The following is a 17500-nucleotide window of genomic DNA, read 5'->3' as shown; positions in this document are numbered from 1 at the left end:
TAATAGCGTCCATGGCCACAGTACTAGTGTGGCCAGATTATACTAGCGTCTATGGCCACATTACTAGTGTGGCCAGATTATACTAGCGTCTATGGCCACATTACTAGTGTGGCCAGATTATACTAGCGTCCATGGCCACAGTACTAGTGTGGCCAGATTATACTAGCGTCCATGGCCACATTACTAGTGTGGCCAGATTATACTAGCGTCCATGGCCACATTACTAGTGTGGCCAGGTTATACTAGCGTCCATGGCCACATTACTAGTGTGGCCAGGTTATGCTAGTATTCATGGCCACATTACTAGTGTGGCCAGGTTATGTTAGCATCCATGGCCACATTACTAGTGTGGCCAGGTTATAATAGCGTCCATGGCCACAGTACTACTAGTGTGGCCATGGTATAATGGTGGCCATGGCCACATTACCACCAGTATGGCCAAATGATAATTAACCATCGACCCCCCCTTCCCCATTCCCCCTTCCCCCATTCCCCCATCACCACTAAATTCACCTCAAAAAAAACCTCAAAATGGTCCACGTGCCTTTGACAACCCCCTCCCATTTCCCCCCATTCCCCCACCCATTCCCCCCCCCCAACACACTAAGTCCTCCATTTCCCCCTCCCCCTTCACCTTCCCATTAAGTCCTCCATTTCCCCCTCCCCCTTCACCTTCCCATTAAGTCCTCCATTTCCCCCTCCCCCTTCACCTACCCATTAAGTCCTCCATTTCCCCCTCCCCCTTCACCTTCCCATTAAGTCCTCCATTTCCCCCTCCCCCTTCACCTTCCCATTAAGTCCTCCATTTCCCCCTCCCCCTTCACCTTCCCATTCCCCACACCACAACCCCCCCCCACACACACCTACCCCCACCACCCCTTAACCCCCCCTCCCCACTTGCCACAGACCAAACCACAGCATATTCCTCCCCTCTCTCTCCCCCTCTCCCACAAAACCACCCTTCCCATCCCCTTTCCACCTTCTCCTTCCTTCCTTCCCCTTCCCCTCCCTTCTCTAAAACCACCGTATTCCTCGCCCGCCTCCCCTCTCACCCAAACCACCGGCCCTTCCCCCTTCCCTTCCCCCTTCCCCTTCCCTTCGCCTTCATTTCCCCTTCACACCTTCCCTTCCCCCCTTCCCCCATTCCCCTAACCCCTTCCCCTCCCTTCTTCTAAACCAACGTATTCCTTCCCCCCCTCCCCTCTCCCCCAAACCCCCTTCCCTTCCCCTCCCCCTTCCCCTCCCCTTTCCCCTCCCCCTTCCCCTCCCCCAGCAAACCTCCCCTCGAGATCTCGGCCTGGTAAGGAGACACGATAGATGGATGCCAGCTGAATAGATCGACGGAGCGAGACGCTCCAATCACGAAGGAGAGAGAGGTTAGAGAGAGAGAGAGAGAAAGAGAGGTTAGAGAGAGAGAGAGAGAGGTTTAGAGAGAGAAGAGAGGTTAGAGAGAGAGAGAAAGAGAGGTTAGAGAGAGAGAGAGAGAGAGAGAGAGAGAGAGAGAGAGAGAGAGAGAGAGAGAGGTTAGAGAGAAGAGAGGTTAGAGAGAGAGAAGAGAGGTTAGAGAGAGAGAAAGAGAGGTTAAGAGAGAGAGAGAGAGAGAGAGAGAGAGAGAGAGAGAGAGAGAGAGAGTCTTAAGCGAGACTATGGGTCAGGCTGACCCGATGTGAGGGGGGTAGGGGTAGGTCTCCTCTCTCTCTCTCTCTCTCTCTCTCTCTCTCTCTCTCTCTCTCTCTCTCTCTCTCTCTCTCTCTCTCTCTCTCTCTCTCTCTAACCTCTCTTTCTCTCTCTCTAACCTCTCTTTCTCTCTAACCTCTCTCTCTCTCTCTCTCTCTCTCTCTCTCTCTCTCTCTCTCTCTCTCTCTCTCTCTCTCTCTCTCTCTCTCTCTCTCTCTCCTCTCTTTCTCTCTCTCTCTCTCTAACCTCTCTCTCTCTCTCTCTCAAATTGCTAGTATGTTCGTGCGTACGTTTCACACACACACACACACACACACACACACACACGGGGATATACCTATAAAGTCGTATATAATGTGTTATCAAGTTGGTTATGACCCTTCCGTCTTACGATATCGCACTATCTTCCGCCGAGCGTCTGACTGAAGTCAATAAGACTCAAATTGTTACGAGGAACCAATAGACAATATGCCAAACGGGTCAGATATATGGCTATGTGTGGACGGGAAGAGGTATGTGTACGGAGGAGGGGGACGTGAGGAGGAAGTGTACGGAGGGGTGGGACGTGAGGAGGAAGTGTACGGAGGAGTGGGACGTGAGGAGGAAGTGTTCGGACGTGTGGGACGTGAGGAGGAAGTGTACGGAGGTGTGGGACGTGAGGAGGAAGTGTACGGAGGGGTGGGACGTGAGGAGGAAGTGTGCGGAGGGGTGGGACGTGAGGAGGAAGTGTACGGAGGGGTGGGACGTGAGGAGGAAGTGTACGGAGGTGTGGGACGTGAGGAGGAAGTGTACGGAGGGGTGGGACGTGAGGAGGAAGTGTACGGAGGTGTGGGACGGGAGGAGGAAGTGTACGGAGGTGTGGGACGTGAGGATAATCATAACCCGGTTATATCAATTAATAATTATAATTATCATTTAATAAATGGGTATTATAACTTATATTTCAATCATGGATTAATAACTTAGTAAATGGCCATTATTACTTTATTTAAATCATTTACTGCCATTTAATAAGATAGTGTGATGCACAGGGCACACTTGAGAGAAATTGGACCAGATTCTTGGAACTTTGAATGAAGCCAGACCACTTCCTTCAATTTTGAATGAAGCTAGATCAGTTCCTTCAATTTTGAATGAAGTCAGATCAGTTCCTTCAATTTTGAATGAAGCTAGATCAGTTCCTTCAATTTTGAATGAAGCTAGATCAGTTCCTTCAAATTTGAATGAAGCTAGATCAGTTCCTTCAATTTTGAATGAAGTCAGATCAGTTCCTTGAATTTTGAATGAAGCTAGACTAGTTCCTTCAATTTTGAATGAAGCTAGATCACTTCCTTCAATTTTGAATGAAGTTAGACTAGTTCCTTGAATTTTGAATGAAGTTAGATCAGTTCCTTGAATTTTGAATGAAGTTAGACTAGTTCCTTCAATTTTGAATGAAGCTTGACCAGTTCCTTCAATTTTGAACGAAGCTGACTAGTTCCTTCTATTTTGAATGAAGCTTAGATATATTTCTTCAATTTTGAATGAAGTTAGACTAGTTCCTTCAATTTTGAACGAAGCTTACCAGTTCCTTCTATTATGAACGGAGCAAGATCAGTTCCTTCAATTTTGAATGAAGCAAGATCAGTTCCTTCAATTTTGAACGAAGCTGACTAGTTCCTTCAATTTTGAATGAAGATCATTTCTTTTAATTTTGAATGAAGCCAAACCACTTCCTTCAATTTTGAATGAAGCAAGATCAGTTCCTTCAATTTTGAACGAAGCTGACTAGTTCCTTCAATTTTGAACGAAGCTGACTAGTTCCTTCAATTTTGAATGAAGCTCGATCATTTCTTTTAATTTTAAATGAAGCCAGACCACTTCCTTCAATTTTGAATGAAGCAAGATCAGTTCCTTCAATTTTGAATGAGGCTAGACTAGTTCCTTCAATTTTGAATGAAGCTTGACCAGTTCCTTCAATTTTGAACGAAGCTGACTAGTTCCTTCAATTCTGAATGAAGATCATTTCTTTTAATTTTGAATGAAGCCAGACCACTTCCTTCAATTTTGAATGAAGCAAGATCAGTTCCTTCAATTTTGAATGAAGCTAGACTAGTTCCTTCAATTTTGAATGAAGCTTGACTAGGTCCTTCAATTTTGAATGAAGCTTGACTAGGTCCTTCAATTTTGAATGAAGCTTGACTAGGTCCTTCAATTTTGAATGAAGCTTGACTAGGTCCTTCAATTTTGAATGAAGCTAGATAATTTCGTTCAATTTTGAATGAAGCAAGATCATTTCTTTCAATTTTGAATGAAGCTAGACTAGTTCCTTCAATTTTGAATGAAGCTTGACTAGGTCCTTCAATTTTGAATGAAGCTTGACTAGGTCCTTCAATTTTGAATGAAGCTTGACTAGGTCCTTCAATTTTGAATGAAGCTTGACTAGGTCCTTCAATTTTGAATGAAGCTAGATAATTTCGTTCAATTTTGAATGAAGCAAGATCATTTCTTTCAATTTTGAATGAAGCTAGACTAGTTCCTTCAATTTTGAATGAAGCTTGACTAGGTCCTTCAATTTTGAATGAAGCTTGACTAGGTCCTTCAATTTTGAATGAAGCTTGACTAGGTCCTTCAATTTTGAATGAAGCTTGACTAGGTCCTTCAATTTTGAATGAAGCTTGACTAGGTCCTTCAATTTTGAATGAAGCTAGATAATTTCGTTCAATTTTGAATGAAGCAAGATCATTTCTTTCAATTTTGAATGAAGCTAGACTAGTTCCTTCAATTTTGAATGAAGCTTGACTAGGTCCTTCAATTTTGAATGAAGCTTGACTAGGTCCTTCAATTTTGAATGAAGCTTGACTAGGTCCTTCAATTTTGAATGAAGCTAGATAATTTCGTTCAATTTTGAATGAAGCAAGATCATTTCTTTCAATTTTGAATGAAGCTAGACTAGTTCCTTCAATTTTGAATGAAGCTTGACTAGGTCCTTCAATTTTGAATGAAGCTTGACTAGGTCCTTCAATTTTGAATGAAGCTTGACTAGGTCCTTCAATTTTGAATGAAGCTAGACTAGTTCCTTCAATTTTGAATGAAGCTTGACTAGGTCCTTCAATTTTGAATGAAGCTAGATAATTTCGTTCAATTTTGAATGAAGCTAGACTAGTTCCTTCAATTTTGAATGAAGCTAGATAATTTCGTTCAATTTTGAATGAAGCTTGACTAGGTCCTTCAATTTTGAATGAAGCTAGATAATTTCGTTCAATTTTGAATGAAGCTTGACTAGGTCCTTCAATTTTGAATGAAGCAAGATCATTTCTTTCAATTTTGAATGAAGCTAGACTAGTTCCTTCAATTTTGAATGAAGCTAGACCAGTTCCTTCAATTTTGAATGAAGCTAGATAATTTCGTTCAATTTTGAATGAAGCTAGATCATTTCTTTCAATTTTGAATGAAGCTAGACTAGTTCCTTCAGCTTCAGGAGAAGTCAGACCATTTCTTTCAGCTTCCTTCAGCTTCAGGAGATCAAGCTGAAGCCAAGCTTGATCCTTCCGTGGCCAAGCTTCAGATAAGCGTAACGTATGGGACTCTGACGTCATCCTAAACTTCCAAGTCCAGTTTATTACCAAGACGGTTGTGGAGGAGGGGGGGGGGGGTCGTGTGGGGGGGTCGTGTGGTGGGGGATCGTGGGGGGTCGTGTGGAGGGGGTCGTGTGGAGGGGTGTTGTGTGGGTTGTGGAGGGGGGTCGTGTGGAGGGGGTCGTGTGGGGTAGTGGAGGGGGTCGTGTGAGGTGTGGAGGGTGTCGTGGGGGGTCGTGTGGAGGGGGTCGTGTGGAGGGGGTCATGTGGAGGGGTTGTGTGGGGTGTGGAGGGGGGTCGTGTGGGGGGGTCGTGGGGGTGGTCGTGTGGAGGGGGTCGTGTGAGGTGTCGTGGGGGGTCGTGGAGGGGGTCGTGGAGGGGGTCGTGTGGAGGGGGGTCGTGGGTGGAGGGGGTCGTGTGGAGGGGGGTCGTGGGTGGAGGGGGTCGTGTGGAGGGGGTCGTGTGGAGGAGGGGGGGGGGTAAGCGTCGCTAATTAAGTCCGTCTTAAGAGGTAAAGTTTCCTTTCATGTCCAGCTACGTCAGCTCATACCTCTTGAGTGAGGTGTCTAATTAGCTTTGATCGGGGTGCTTAGCTTTGATTTAGAGACGTTGTGGGGGGGGGGGTGCTTAGCTTTGATTTAGAGACGTTGTGGGTTTAATTATCGGGGTGGTTAGGTTTGGTTTAGAGACGTTGGGGGTTTAATTATCGGGGTTGTTAGGTTTGAATTAGATACGATGGGAGGTTTAATTATCGGGGTTGTTAGCTCGATGGGGGTTTAATTATCGGGGTGCTTAGGTTTGAATTAGATACGATGGGAGGTTTAATTATCGGGGTTGTTAGCTCGATGGGGGTTTAATTATCGGGGTGGTTAGGTTTGGTTTAGAGACGTTGGGGGTTTAATTATCGGGGTTGTTAGCTCGATGGGGGTTTAATTATCGGGGTGGTTAGGTTTGAATTAGAGATGTTGGGGGGTTTAATTATCGGGGTTGTTAGGTTTGGTTTAGAGACGTTGGGGGTTTAATTATCGGGGTTGTTAGGTTTGAATTAGATACGATATGGGGGTTTAATTATCGGGGTTGTTAGGTTTGAATTAGATACGATGGGAGGTTTAATTATCGGGGTTGTTAGCTCGATGGGGGTTTAATTATCGGGGTTGTTAGGTTTGAATTAGATACGATGGGAGGTTTAATTATCGGGGTTGTTAGCTCGATGGGGGTTTAATTATCGGGGTTGTTAGGTTTGAATTAGATACGATATGGGGGTTTGATTATCGGGGTGGTTAGATTTGATTTAGAGACGTTGGGAGGTTTAATTATCGGGTGGTTAGCCTTGAATTAGATACGATGGGTGGTTTAATTATCGGGGTGGTTAGGTTTGAATTAGATACGATGTGGGGGTTTAATTATCGGGGTTGTTAGGTTTGGTTTAGAGACGTTGGGGGTTTAATTATCGGGGTTGTTAGCTTTGAATTAGATACGATGGGTGGTTTAATTATCGGGGTGGTTAGCTTTGAATTAGATACGATGGGGGTTTAATCATCGGGGTTGTTAGCTTTGATTTAGAGACCTTGGTTCTAATTACCTTTGACCGGGGTTGTTAGCTTTGAATTAGATACGTTGGGGTCTAATTATCTTTGATCGAGATTCTTGGCTTTGAATTAGACGCTAGCTTTAGATTTAGATGGTAATACTCTAAATCATTAGATATATCCATGAATTTCAAAATATCCCAAAACCCCAATTTATAGAAGCCCCCCGCCCCCCCTCCTCCCCCCACTCTCCTTTTTCTGCGACAGAACCCTTTAGAAAACGGGTTGGGGAAGGAAAGAAAACGGGAAGATATTCATACCCCCCGGCTTCCTTTTTCTGCGACAGAACCCTTTAGAAAACGGGTTGGGGGAAGGAAAGAAAACGGGAAGATATCTCCACTTCCCCCCTGCTTCCTTTTTCTGCGACAGAACCCTTTAGAAAACGGGTTGGGGGAAGGAAAGAGAACGGGAAGATATTCATTCCCCCCCTTTTTCTGCGACAGAACCCTTTAGAAAACGGGTTGGGGGAAGGAAAGAAGACGGGAAGATATTCATTCCCCCCTTTTTCTGCGACAGAACCCTTTAGAAAACGGGTTGGGGGAAGGAAAGAGAACGGGAAGATATTCATTCCCCCCTTTTTCTGCGACAGAACCCTTTAGAAAACGGGTTGGGGAAGCAAAGAAAACGGGAAGATATCTCCACCTCCCCCCTGCTTCCTTTTTCTGCGATAGAACCCTTTAGAAAACGGGTTGGGGGAAGGAAAGAAAACGGGAAGATATTCATACCCCCCGGCTTCCTTTTTCTGCGACAGAACCCTTTAGAAAACGGGTTGGGGAAGGAAAGAAAACGGGAAGATATCCCCCTGCTCATATAAAGGCGATGTATGCAGATTTATGCAAAAATGGACGATACATTTTTGGGTAAGAATTTCCGCCCGGAGGGGAGGGGGGGAAAGTTAGGGACGTTCTAATATATCCCAAGAGATATATAGATGAAGTGGGATGATATATAGAGGGGGTCTGGGATGTATATAGGGGGGTCTGGGATATATAAGGGGGGTCTGGGATATATATAGGGGGGGTCTGGGATATATATAGGGGGGTCTGGGATATATATAGGGGGGGTTTGGGGTATATATAGAGAGGGTGTGGGATATATATAGGGGGTCTGGGATATATATAGGGGGGGTTTGGGGTATATATAGAGAGGGTGTGGGATATATATAGGGGGTCTGGGATATATAAGGGGGGGTTTGGGGTATATATATATATATATATGGGGGGTCTGGGATATATAGAGGGGTCTAGGATATATAGGAGGTCTGGGATAGATATAGAGGGTGTGGGATATATGTAGGGAGGGTCTGGGATATATATATATACAGGGGGGTCTGGGATGTATATATAGGGGGGTCTGGGGTATATATAGGGGGGTTTGGGATATTCAGAGTGTCTGGGATATATATATATATATAGAGGGTCTGGGATATATATAGAGGGTCTGTGATATATATAGAGGGTCTGGGATATACAGAGGGTCTGGGATATAAAGAGGGTCAGGGATATATATATATATATATAGAGGGTCTGGGATATATAGAGGGTCTGGGATATATATAGAGGGTCTGTGATATATATAGAGGGTCTGGGATATATAGAGGGTCTGGGATATATATAGAGGGTCTGTGATATATATAGAGGGTCTGGGATATATAGAGGGTCTGGGATATATAGAGGGTCTGGGATATATATAAAGGGTCTGTGATATATATAGAGGGTCTGTGATATATATAGAGGGTCTGGGATATATAGAGGGTCTGGGATATATATAGAGGGTCTGTGATATATATAGAGGGTCTGTGATATATATAGAGGGTCTGGGATATATATAGAGGGTCTGGGATATATAGAGAGGGTCTGTGATATATATAGAGGGTCTGGGATATATATAGAAAGTCGTACCGTCGTGCTCAAGGGTCGTACCGTCGTGCTCAAGGGTCGTACCATCGTGCTCAAGGGTCGTACCATCGTGTTCAAGGGTCGTACCGTCGGTGTTCAAGGGTCGTACCGTCGTGCTCAAGGGGTCGTACTGTCGTGCTCAAGGGTCGTACCATCGTGCTCAAGGGTCGTACCGTCGTGTTCAAGGGTCGTACCGTCGGTGTTCAAGGGTCGTACCGTCATGCTCAAGGGTCGTACCGTCGTGTTCAAGGGTCGTACCGTCGTGTTCAAGGGTCGTACCGTCGTGTTTAAGGGTCGTACCGTCGTGCACAAGGGTCGTACCGTCGTGCTGAAGGGTCGTACCGTCGTGCTCAAGGGTCGTACCGTCGTGCTGAAGGGTCGTACCGTCATGCTCAAGGGTCGTACCGTCGTGTTCAAGGGTCGTACCGTCGTGTTCAAGGGTCGTACCGTCGTGTTTAAGGGTCGTACCGTCGTGCACAAGGGTCGTACCGTCGTGCTGAAGGGTCGTACCGTCGTGTTCAAGGGGGTCGTACCGTCGTGCTCAAGGGGTCGTACCTTCACTGACATTACTTAAACAACAGCCTCTCCCACCCGACTATACACATCGCTTGGTAATTTATATAGTAGTTTATATAGTAATTTATATAGGAGTTTATATAGTAGTTTATATAGGAGTTTATATAGTTCCCACATAAACTATATAAACTTTGGGGCGAGTTTTTTTTTTTTTTTGGTTCGTGGTATTTGCCTTGCCCCATTTCCCCCCTTCCCTTCCCTTCCCTCCCCTTCCCTCCCATCACCTCCCATCACCTCCCATCACCTCCCATCCCCCCCCCCCCCCACAAGGTCTCCACGCTATGCAAATGAGCAAAAATCCCGCCAAGATGGAAGATTTGGCAACGCTGTGACGCCCGTGATGGACTATCTTGGCAACACTGCTTCGCCAGGGTTGGAAGGGCTTTGCCAACGCTTGTGACACCATGTGTTGGAAGGACTTGGCAACGTTGTGACACTGGTGTTGGAAGGACTTGGCAACGTTGTGACACTGGTGTTGGAAGGACTTGGCAACGTTGTGACACCAGTGGTGGAAGGACTTGGCAACGCTGTGACACTGGTGTTGGAAGGACTTGGCACGCTGTGACACTGGTGTTGGAAGGACTTGGCAACGCTGTGACACTGGTGTTGGAAGGACTTGGCACGCTGTGACACTGGTGTTGGAAGGACTTGGCAACGCTGTGACACCAGTGTTGGAAGGACTTGGCAACGCTGTGACACCAGTGTTGGAAGGACTTAGCAACGCTGTGACACCAGTGTTGGAAGGACTTGGCAACGTTGTGACACCAGAGATGGAAGGACTTGGCAACACTGTGACACCCTATCATTTCTGCCACCTTATCTCTGACACCACTATCCTCCCCTCCCCACTTCCCTCTCTCCCCACACAGTGTGTGTGTGTGGGGCGTAGACATTCACCCCAATATCTTACAATCTCCCTTTATTCTCTCCCCAGTTCTTGGTGTCTTTCTCTCCCCTTATATTCTCCCCAGCCCCTGGTGTGTCTTTCTTCCCTTATACTCTCCCCAGTTCTTGGTGTCTTTCTCTCCCCTTATATTCTCCCCAGCCCCTGGTGTGTCTTTCTCCCCTTATACTCTCCCCAGTTCTTGGTGTCTTTCTCTCCCCTTATATTCTCCCCAGCCCCTGGTGTGTCTTTCTCCCCTTATACTCTCCCCAGTTCTTGGTGTCTCTTTCTCCCCTTATATTCTCCCCAACCCCTGGTGTGTCTTTCTCCCCTTATACTCTCCCCAGTTCTTGGTGTCTCTTTCTCCCCTTATATTCTCCCCAGCCCCTGGTGTGTCTTTCTCCCCTTATACTCTCCCCAGTTCTTGGTGTCTCTTTCTCCCCTTACATTCTCCCCAGCCCCTGGTATGTCTTTCTCCCCTTATACTCTCCCCAGTTCTTGGTGTCTCTTTCTCCCCTTATATTCCCCCCAGACCCTGGTGTGTCTTTCTCCCCTTATACTCTCCCCAGTTCTTGGTGTCTCTTTCTCCCCTTATATTCTCCCCAGACCCTGGTGTGTCTTTCTCCCCCTTATACTCTCCCCAGTTCTTGGTGTCTCTTTCTCCCCTTATATTCTCCCCAGCCCCTGGTGTGTCTTTCTCCCCTTATACTCTCCCCAGTTCTTGGTGTCTCTTTCTCCCCTTATATTCTCCCCAGACCCTGGTGTGTCTTTCTCCCCCTTATACTCTCCCCAGCCCCTGGTGTCTCTTTCTCCCCCTTATACTCTCCCCAGCTCTTGGTGTCTCTTTCTCCCCCTTATACTCTCCCCAGATCTTGGTGTCTTTCTCCCCCCTTATATTCTCCCCAGCCCCCGGTGTGTCTTTCTCCCCTTATATTTTCCCCAGCCCCTGGTGTCTTTCTCCCCTTCTACTCTCCCCAGCTCTTGGTGTCTTTCTCCCCCTTATACCCTCCCCAGCCCCTGGTGTGTCTCCCCTTATACCCTCCCCAGCTCTTGGTGTCTTTCTCTCCCTTATACTCTCCCCAGCCCCTAGTGTGTCTCCCCTTATACTCTCCCCAGCTCCTGATGTCTTTCTCCCCCTTATACTCTCCCCAGTGTCTTTCTCCCCCTTATACTCTCCCCCAGCTCCTGGTATCTCTCCCCCTTTATACTCCCCCTCCTAGCGTGTGTGTGTCTCTCTATCTTTCTCCCCTTTATACTCTCCCCAGCTCCTTGTGTCTCCCCCTCTTCTACTCTCCCCAGCTCCTGATGTCTTTCTCCCCTTATACTCTCCCCAGACCCTAATGTGTCTCCCCTTATACTCTCACCAGCCCCTGGTGAGTCTTTCTCCCCTTTCTACTCTCCCCAGCTCCTGGTGTGTCTTTCTCCCCCTTATACTCTCCCCAGCTCCTGGTGTGTCTCCCCTTATACTCTCCCCAGCTCCTAATGTCTTTCTCCCCCTTATACTCTCCCCAGTGTCTTTCGGCCCCTTATATTCTCCCCAGCTCCTGGTATCTCTCCCCCTTTATACTCCCCCTCCTAGCGTGTGTGTGTCTCTCTATCTTTCTCCCCAGCTCCCTGTGTCTCCCCCCCTTGTACTCTCCCCAGCTCCTGGTGTGTCTTTCTCCCCCTTCTACTCTCCCCAGCCCCTGCTCTCCCTCATCACCCCAGGGTACATTTGACTCCCCAGGATGTTCTCTTCCTTCTCCTGTGTTATCTCATGGTCTCCCTCATCTCTCCTCCAGTGTCCACTATCTCTCTCTCTCTCTCTCTCTCTCTCTCTCTCTCTCTCTCTCTCTCTCTCTCTCTCTCTCTCTCTCTCTCTCTCTCCCCCCCCTCTCTCTCTCTCTCTCTCTCTCTCTCTCTCTCTCTCTCTCTCTCTCTCTCTCTCTCTCTCTCTCTCTCCCCTCTCTCTCTCTCTCCCCTCTCTCTCTCTCTCTCTCTCTCTCTCTCTCTCTCTCTCTCTCCCTCTCTCTCTCTCTCTCTCTCCCCACCGCTCAGAACGTGTCTAACTTCACCCCCCCCCCCTTTACAACCTCCTTCACAACCCCCCTCTCCCCACCCAAATGTCTCCTCGCCTTTACCCACCTCGGCGAGGGAGCGCCTGGGGACAGGCGTTGGGTGTGGGGGGGGAGTCCTTCTTGTTTATCTTTCCTACTTTTTTGAGATGGTAATGCAGGAGCACTGGTGCTATTGGCTGGCTGGTAGTGACGTAACGCTGGTCTTATTGGCTGGCTGGTGGTGACGTAACACTGGTGCTATTGGCTGGCTGGCGGTGACGTAACGCTGGTCTTATTGGCTGGCTGGTGGTGACGTAACACTGGTATTATTGGCTGGTTGGCATTGACGTAACGCTGGTCTTATTGGCTGGCTGGTGGTGACGTAACACTGGTATTATTGGCTGGTTGGCATTGACGTAACACTGGTGTTATTGGCTGGCAGACAATGACGTAACACTGGTATTATTGGCTGGTTGGCATTGACGTAACACTGGTGCTATTGGCTGGCTGGCGATGACGTAACGCTGGTGTTATTGGCTGGCTGGTAGTGACGTAACACTGGTGTTATTGGCTGGCTGACGGTGACGTAGCACTGGGGCTACTGGCTAGCTGACAGTGACGAAACACTGGTGTTATTGGCTGGCTGAGAGTGACGTAGCACTAGTGCTATTGGCTGGCTGAGAGTGACGTAGCACTAGTGCTATTGGCTGTTTACAATGACATAGTGCTGGTTCTCTCTCTCGCCCATTGGCTGGTTTGGATCGTATCCTCTGTGTTGTTTACATCCGAACCAAACAGTATTCAAAATCTCATTTGATTAAGGTCAGTAACTTTCAATGGATAATATATATATATATATATATATATATATATATATATATATATATATATATATATATATATATATATATATATATATTACCAAATGACGTCCTAGCTTCGTGTCTTCGATGTATATCAAGTGACTGTTATATTTCTCTCTTGATGATGTGATGTGATGTGATGATGTGATTATTACACGAAAGTGCACTTGGCAACTTATCGTGTTTCATTTTCCCCGTGGACTCGTAGGAATATATATATATATACACACACACACACACATATATATATATATATATATATATATATATATATATATATATATATATATATATATATATTCGCTGAAGTAAAGCACTGTTACCAACGCTGTTTATATAAGCTGTCGTGATCTATGAATATAAATCGGAACACGAGGGATCAAACGCCCGCGGTGGCAACGCTGGTTTTGGGCGACGACCCCCCCCCCCCCCCTCACCCCCCGTCGACGACCAAAGAAAATTTTTGATGGCGCCCGAAAGACGACCCCAGGGGGGGGGAGGGGAAGAGGGGGGTAGGGTAGGTAGGGTCGTGATGGCTTGGGACTTGGAGAGGGGGGGGAGGGAGGGGGAGAGGAGGGTCGTACTTGTTATGCGTCTCTCTCTCTCTCTCTCTCTCTCTCTCTCTCTCTCTCTCTCTCTCTCTCTCTCTCTCTACTCTCTCTCTCTCTCTCTCTGGTGGCTGTCACTCACTTTCGACCCGGGTTCGACTCCAGAATCCCCCCACTAGGACCATTCATCTCTCTCTCTCTCTCTCTCTCTCACTCTCACTCTCACTCTCACTCACACTCTCTCTCTCTCTCCCTTCAGCAGCAAGATTAATATCTTACAAATTAGAGAAAAAAATGAAATATCTCTAATGATTACATCGGTTCAGGTTACAGTCTCTGTAGCATAGAATTCCCATGGACCCGCCTTATATACATTGGGAAACGGAGTATCATCTTAGAAGGTAACTGTATAGTTAATCATATAATTCTTAAAAGAGTTATATAGTTACATAATTATCTTAGATTATCTTATGATTATATAATTATTTTAGATTATATTAGTTATATAATCATATTAGATAATCATATACTATTGGTTATATAATCATCTAAGATGATTATGTAGTTAGATACTTTCACAAACACTAGGAGACTTAAAAGGCCCCAGTACACTTCCTTTACATACGCCATATGTAATTCATATGATAATTGAATAATCATATGGCAGTGTATAATTACATTTACCTCCACATTTTATACATACATGCTAAATTATCTCTCTGCACGAATGTGTGTCTTAATCAATATAATTCGATGATTTAGAAATGATGATAGTTTTTTTTCATGAAAATAGAATTGGACGTGAGTATAATGTATCCAAAGACTGTGAAAAAGGCGTGTAATTCAACCAGACGAAAAGTAATCCAAACGTAATTCAAAAGTAATCCGAAAGTAATCCTGATGTAATTCAAAAGTAATCCAAATATGATCCAAAAATAATCCAAAAGTAATTCAAAAGTAATTCAAATATAATCCAAAAGTAATCCAAAAGTAATTCAAAAGTAATTCAAATATAATCCAAAAGTAATCCAAAAGTAATTCAAATGTAATCAGAGGAAATTGAAGATACCACAGACAGAGGATGGGAAGAGGGGGTTCATGACTCTTCACAGACATGCAAAACAGCTACAGACAGCAAGCAGAAATGTTCATGGATGTGCAACAGACGAATTTACAGCCATTACGAAACAGACAGACAGACAGAGAGACAGCCACATACATGGCCAGACGAACGACTCAATGGTCGTCAGAGAGACAGCCACATACATGGCCAGACGAACGACTCAATGGTCGTCAGAGAGACAGCCACATACATGGCCAGACGAACGACTCAATGGTCGTCAGAGAGACAGCCACATACATGGCCAGACGAACGACTCAATGGTCGTCAGAGAGACAGCCACATACATGGCCAGACGAACGACTCAATGGTCGTCAGAGAGACAGCCACATACATGGCCAGACGAACGACTCAATGGTCGTCAGAGAGACAGCCACATACATGGCCAGACGAACGACTCAATGGTCGTCAGAGAGACAGCCACATACATGGCCAGACGAACGACTCAATGGTCGTCAGAGAGACAGACACATGAAGACAGAGTTGACAGTGGGGGGGGGGGAACAAAAGAGGGGGGGCCCCCCTTTGACCAATGTCTTTCCCTGTCTCGTCCAAGAGACGGACCATTTTATCAAACAGACAGGATTAGAAAAATATGAACTGAATTCAGTGGCGTACGATTTCATTCAACCAACGGTGTTAAAGAGGATTAATGAGTGGGGGGGGGGATTAAATGGGTGGGGGGGGGAAGGGGGAGTCATTTAACGCCTTGCTGATGATAGCGATTAATACGATTAATGTGATCCAACTCCTTGGGGTATTTTGATGGAAGGGGGGATAGAGGGAAGTTAGGGAAAGTGTGATTAATCTTTGGAGGTGAGGGAGGGCGGGGGGGGGGGGGAAGAGAGGGAGGAATTGATTTGGGGGGGGAGGAGACATCATGTTTGATACTGGAGAGAGAGAGAGAGAGAGAGAGAGAGAGAGAGAGAGAGAGAGAGAGAGAGAGAGAGAGGTGGTGGAGATAGATAGATAGATAGATAGACAGATAGAGATGGAAAGAGAGAGAGAGAGAGAGAGAGAGGGGGAGATAGATAGATAGATAGATAGAGAGAGAGAGAGAGAGAGAGAGAGAGAGAGAGAGAGAGAGAGAGAGAGAGAGAGACGGGGTGGTCGTATGTACGACCCTTGTGAGCAACAGGACGACTTGCGACCCTCGAACACGAGAGGACGACCATGGAGTATGATGGGGACTTACCTCATAGAGACCATGGGGTATGATGGGGACTTACCTCACTGGACCATGGGGTATGATGGGGACTTACCTCATAGAGACCATGGAACATGATGGGGACTTACCTCACTGGACCATGGGGTATGATGGGGACTTACCTCATAGAAACAATGGGGTATGATGGGGACTTACCTCATAGAGACCATGGAACATGATGGGGACTTACCTCATAGAGACCATGGGGTATGATGGGGACTTACCTCATAGAGACCATGGGGTATGATGGGGACTTACCTCACAGGACCATGGGGTATGATGGGGACTTACCTCACAGGACCATGGGGTATGATGGGGACTTACCTCACAGGACCATGGGGTATGATGGGGACTTACCTCATAGAGACCATGGGGTATGATGGGGACTTACCTCATAGAGACCATGGGGTATGATGGGGACTTACCTCATAGAGACCATGGGGTATGATGGGGACTTACCTCACAGGACCATGGGGTATGATGGGGACTTACCTCATAGAGACCATGGGGTATGATGAGGACTTACCTCATAGAGACCATGGGGTATGATGGGGACTTACCTCATAGAGACCATGGAACATGATGGGGACTTACCTCATAGAGACCATAGAACATGATGGGGACTTACCTCATAGAGACCATGGGGTATGATGGGGACTTACCTCACTGGACCATGGGGTATGATGGGGACTTACCTCATAGAAGAAGTAGGAGTCCCCAGGGAGAGTGGTTGTGTTGGTGAGGCTGGAGGGGACGGTGAAGTTGCCACAAGAACCGGTCGCCAGGTGCAAGGGATTCGAACAGTTGGCCTCGTTGCTGGCGTCTTCCAGGACCAGAAGCAGGCCGTCATTGGTCCAGGACGAGCCGTTGTTGTACTCCCTGGATGCTGATTGGCTGTCGCTGCTGACCTCCTGGAACGTGCTAATACCCTCCTGGAATACGCCCCTACCCTCCTGGAAGGCGCCACTACCCTCCTGGAAGGCGCCACTGCCCTCCTGGAACGCGCTACTACCCTCCTGGAACACACCACTGCCCTCCTGGAAGGCGCCACTACCCTCCTGGAACACGCCACTACCCTCCTGGAAGGCGCCACTACCCTCCTGGAAGGCGCCACTACCCTCCTGGAAGGCGCCACTACCCTCCTGGAACACGCCACTACCCTCCTGGAAGGCGTCCGTATGGTTGAAGCGGGAGGTTACGACTTGACCCGGCATAGTGGGTGACCTCATGACACGGCAGGTCAGGTCAGAGCAGGTCAGCGCGGGCCCCTCCCCTTCTGGTAGCAGGTCAGCCACGAGAGAGGAGCTGGTGGTCACCACCTGTGTACCAGCTGGGCCATGAAGGGGTCTGGAATGATGGAGGAGGAGCTGGTGGTCACCACCTGTGTACCAGCTGGGCCATGGAGGGGTCTGGAGGGAGGAGCTGGTGGTGGTCTTCTCAGGCAAAGGGAACGGGTCTGTCTCCACTCTGGAAGACCAGGGAGGGAGAGGAGGAGGTCGTCGTCTTCTTTCGATGACCTGTTGTGGCCTGAAGAGACCCCCCCTCG

At 47.2% G+C, this 17500-nt stretch overlaps 1 protein-coding gene and 1 long non-coding RNA gene across 5 annotated transcripts in view; one reads left to right on the top strand and one right to left on the bottom strand.

The window, feature by feature from the left end:
- LOC139748751 (uncharacterized) overlaps nt 1-17500 on the top strand; it is a 269145-nt gene that overhangs the window by 138721 nt on the left and 112924 nt on the right. The gene's annotated exons all lie outside the window — the stretch shown is intronic.
- LOC139748750 (cardioacceleratory peptide receptor-like) overlaps nt 1-17500 on the bottom strand; it is a 217746-nt gene that overhangs the window by 119490 nt on the left and 80756 nt on the right. For all 4 annotated transcript variants that reach the window (XM_071662175.1, XM_071662174.1, XM_071662177.1 and 1 more), the window contains exon 2: nt 16650-17500. This exon is cut by the window's right edge and continues 74 nt beyond it. In XM_071662175.1, the coding sequence (XP_071518276.1) occupies nt 16650-17183 (534 nt within the window). In that variant the 5' untranslated portion in view covers nt 17184-17500. The remainder of the gene's footprint in view (nt 1-16649) is intronic.

Source organism: Panulirus ornatus, chromosome 5, assembly GCF_036320965.1.
Source record: "Panulirus ornatus isolate Po-2019 chromosome 5, ASM3632096v1, whole genome shotgun sequence".
NCBI lineage: Eukaryota > Metazoa > Arthropoda > Malacostraca > Decapoda > Palinuridae > Panulirus > Panulirus ornatus.
This window is presented reverse-complemented; position numbering and strand designations above follow the sequence as displayed.